The following is a 3,375-nucleotide window of genomic DNA, read 5'->3' on the forward strand; positions in this document are numbered from 1 at the left end:
TCAATTATGTTTCTTCTGGAATAGGCTGGATCTAAAGTAAGACACTTGGTTTTTAAAAATCATAAACTTTTCTGAAGATTTTTTAAATAGCAAAGGTTTCTTTCTTCTACTTATTATCTCATATATCAGTTATCCATCACTTATTATTTCCAGGTGCTATATAATTTATATACGTCACTTCATTTATCCCTCACAGAAGTCATATTAAGTTGATGTTTTCAGTCAGATTTTGCTGATGAGAAAATAGAAGCTCATGGAATGTAAACAATTTTCTCAGGATCACTCAGCCAATGAAAGACAGATCATGGATTAAAATGCGGGGCTTTTTTTTTTTTTTTGGTCTTTTTTGAGACAGGATTTCATTATGTAGTTCAGGGTGGCCTTGAGCTCACTTTGTGGCCCTGCCTAGCCTCAAACTTGCAATGATCCTCCTGCCTCAGCCTCCCTAGCGCTGGTATTGCAGGTGTGCGCCACCATGCCCAGCTAAAATGCAGGTTTATGTGAATTGAAACAGCAGTTTTTACTGAGAAAATTTGTTACTTCATAAAAAAATAGTAACATAAGCTATATCAGTTTCACTTGTGTTTCTACTGTACTTTTAATCTTAAGAAAATTTATAGGTAACGATGTAAATTCAAAGATGATAGTAAATTTCTTGAAGGATCATTTTGCTAGCTCAAAAATTGAAGTGGATCACAGAACCACAAAATTCTAACATAAATTTTTTCCACTTTGGATTTAACTTTTCAGATATCTTAAATGCTTTAATATCTGTGTACCAGTTTAACATTTGTTATTAATCAGTTCATTTTTAAAAAGCAAGTCAAAATGTATACATACACACTTTTTGATCCTATTTGCAGGAATGTCTTGTGTTTTATTAACAAAATATACAGCGAAAAACAGTTCATGTTGGAGGAATTAATCTTACATTTTAACCAAGGGTCTTTTATATGAACAAAATATCTATGTGGCTAAGGCAGTAAGAGATGTGCTGGAGCTTGTCTGCTAAAAATGTAGCTACTAATATTCAGAGATTAGTAGTAAACGAAGTAGAAGGCAAGGATGAAAGCATATGACTGCGTAGCGGATTAATTTCATCTGTCACTTGGATGGCTCTTCAAGATTGGTAATTTAGGCCAACATATGGAAATGTAGAGTCATGTTTCTAATATTTTTATATATCAGAATCTCTTGGGAGTCAGATTAAGTGTATCTCACAGTGCGAAAAGAAATTTCACATTTCTAAATTAAAGGCATCTTGTGTTTATTTATTTATTTGACTAACATTTAGGTTTTTAAGATGTTTTCATCACCATAAACATTGCTTTTCACATTTAGTTTCATGGAATCACCACAGCACTCCTTTATAGTAGGTAATTCTTAGTACTTCACATTTGCATAAAGAGGATATTTGATGCATTGATGGTGCAGGTAGTTAAATATTCTTTCAGACTGAACAAGGTAAAACTTATATCCAGTTCATCTGCCTCAAAGCTTAACGGATGGCGTAAAATGAATGGACGTATCACTGTGAGAAGTATCCTTTGCCCACCCATATTTCTCATAACATACCGAAACTAAATGTACTAAAACCACCGTAAGCAACCTCATATTGGTTGTACATTAGGTGCTTAGAATGTAAAGGAATTTTGTAAGATATTCTGCCGAGATAAGCTCAACTTGTGTTGGCATGTTTGTTAAATTTTAATTTCAGGAACCAAAGCTGGCCAATACCTTTTAAAGGATTTTTGATAATATATTCACTTTCTCAACTAGGTCTCAGCGATGAGGAGTGAAATGAATAGGAGTTACTCAGACTTGAGAGAGTTTATTCTGCTGGGTTTCAGGACATCTTCAGAAGCACAAGTTTTGTTATTCTTGCTTTTCTTGATTATCTATCTGGTCATTTTACTGGGAAATATCAGCATGTTAATTGTCATTAAAACAGACTCTAGACTTCACACCCCTATGTACTTCTTTCTCCGAAATTTGTCCTACTTAGATCTTTGCTACTCTACAGTCCTTGCGCCCAAAACTATGGCTACTTTCCTGTCCAAGGAGAAGAAAATTTCTTACAATGGATGTGCAATACAATTCTTTTTCTTTGCTCTTTTTGCTGGGACCGAATGTTTTCTACTGGCTGTGATGGCATATGATCGCTTCTCTGCCATCTGCTTCCCTTTCGTCTACATGGTGCGCATGTCTCAGCAGGCTTGTGTTCGCTTGGTGATTGGCTCCTACGTCTGTGGCTGCATCAACTCCATGATCCAAACAGGCTTCGCCTTCAGCTTGCAGTTTTGTGGGGAAAATACACTCTATCACTTTTTCTGGGATGTCCCAGCGCTGATCAAAATTGCATGTGTGGACACCTTTGTGAATGAGATTGTGCTTTTTATTCTTTCTTCTCTCATCATCCTCACCGCCAGCACTGTAATACTGGTTTCCTATGCATGCATTCTCTCCATGGTCCTGAAGATTCCCTCAACCCATGGCAGGAGTAAGACCTTCTCCACCTGCACCTCTCACATCATAGTGGTGAGTTTATTCTATGGAACTCTGTTCTTCATGTATGCCCAATCTGGGGCCATCTCCTCCCTGGAGGAAAGCAAGATTGTCTCTGTGTTCTACACTCTCATTATTCCTATGTTGAATCCTCTGATTTATAGTCTAAGAAATAGGGAGGTGAAAAGTGCTTTGAAAAGGATATTGTTGAGAAAAATACCTTTTCACTGACTGAAGCTAGCGCTGTAGAATCAACTAATGGCAATATTATCAGGAATTTAGTGTGAAATGTTTTCAATGAAAGGCATGTAAAGGTTTTGGAGATTAAAGTTTATTTCTATTTTTGAATCATTCTTTTTTTTTTTTTTTTTGAGACAGGGTCTCACTATGCAGTTCAGGCTGGCCTTCTGCTCACTCTGTAGCCCAGGCTGGTCTCAAACTCGCAACAATCCTCCTGCCTCAGCCTCTCAAGTGCTGGGATTACAGGCGTGTACCACCACGCCTGGCTGAATCATTTTTAAAGTCTTTTAAAATAAGTTTTAAATGAACGTTTTTTATATTTATACACAATTTTAGTGTGATATATAGGTATTAACTAGTTTTAGTCTTGCAGTCAAGATACACTACTCCCCACTTAATAAATTACTTAGTAGATTGATTAATAAAATATGTGTATCTACCTATATGAATATCTACATGTTCACCTATCTGTGGGATTGGGGAAAGAAACAGAGACTGTACTGCATGTTCTGTGATTTTGATCTTGACCATTGTACTTGCCACGCAGGTGCCTGTGCTATGGAGCTATATCCCTGGCATGTGGCTCATGTAGCTATTGGCTTTGTGAAATAGTTACACAAAATGGGTACC

The 3,375-nt window shown here is 36.7% G+C and overlaps 1 protein-coding gene across 1 annotated transcript; it reads left to right on the forward strand.

Moving 5' to 3' along the window:
- Positions 1 to 1,788: 1,788 nt before the first annotated feature.
- Positions 1,789 to 2,736, forward strand: LOC102011741 (olfactory receptor 12-like). Its single transcript, XM_005397238.1, has one exon. It carries the CDS (start codon positions 1,789 to 1,791, stop codon positions 2,734 to 2,736), a length of 948 nt encoding a protein of 315 aa, XP_005397295.1.
- Positions 2,737 to 3,375: the final 639 nt, after the last annotated feature.

Source organism: Chinchilla lanigera, unplaced genomic scaffold (assembly GCF_000276665.1).
Source record: "Chinchilla lanigera isolate Chin_1 unplaced genomic scaffold, ChiLan1.0 scaffold00057, whole genome shotgun sequence".
In the NCBI taxonomy this organism is placed as follows: Eukaryota; Metazoa; Chordata; class Mammalia; order Rodentia; family Chinchillidae; genus Chinchilla; species Chinchilla lanigera.

Coding starts and splice junctions, on each gene's coding strand:
- LOC102011741 (XM_005397238.1), top strand. CDS start 1,789: ATGAGGAGTGAAATGAATAGGAGTTACTCAGACTTGAGAGAGTTTATT.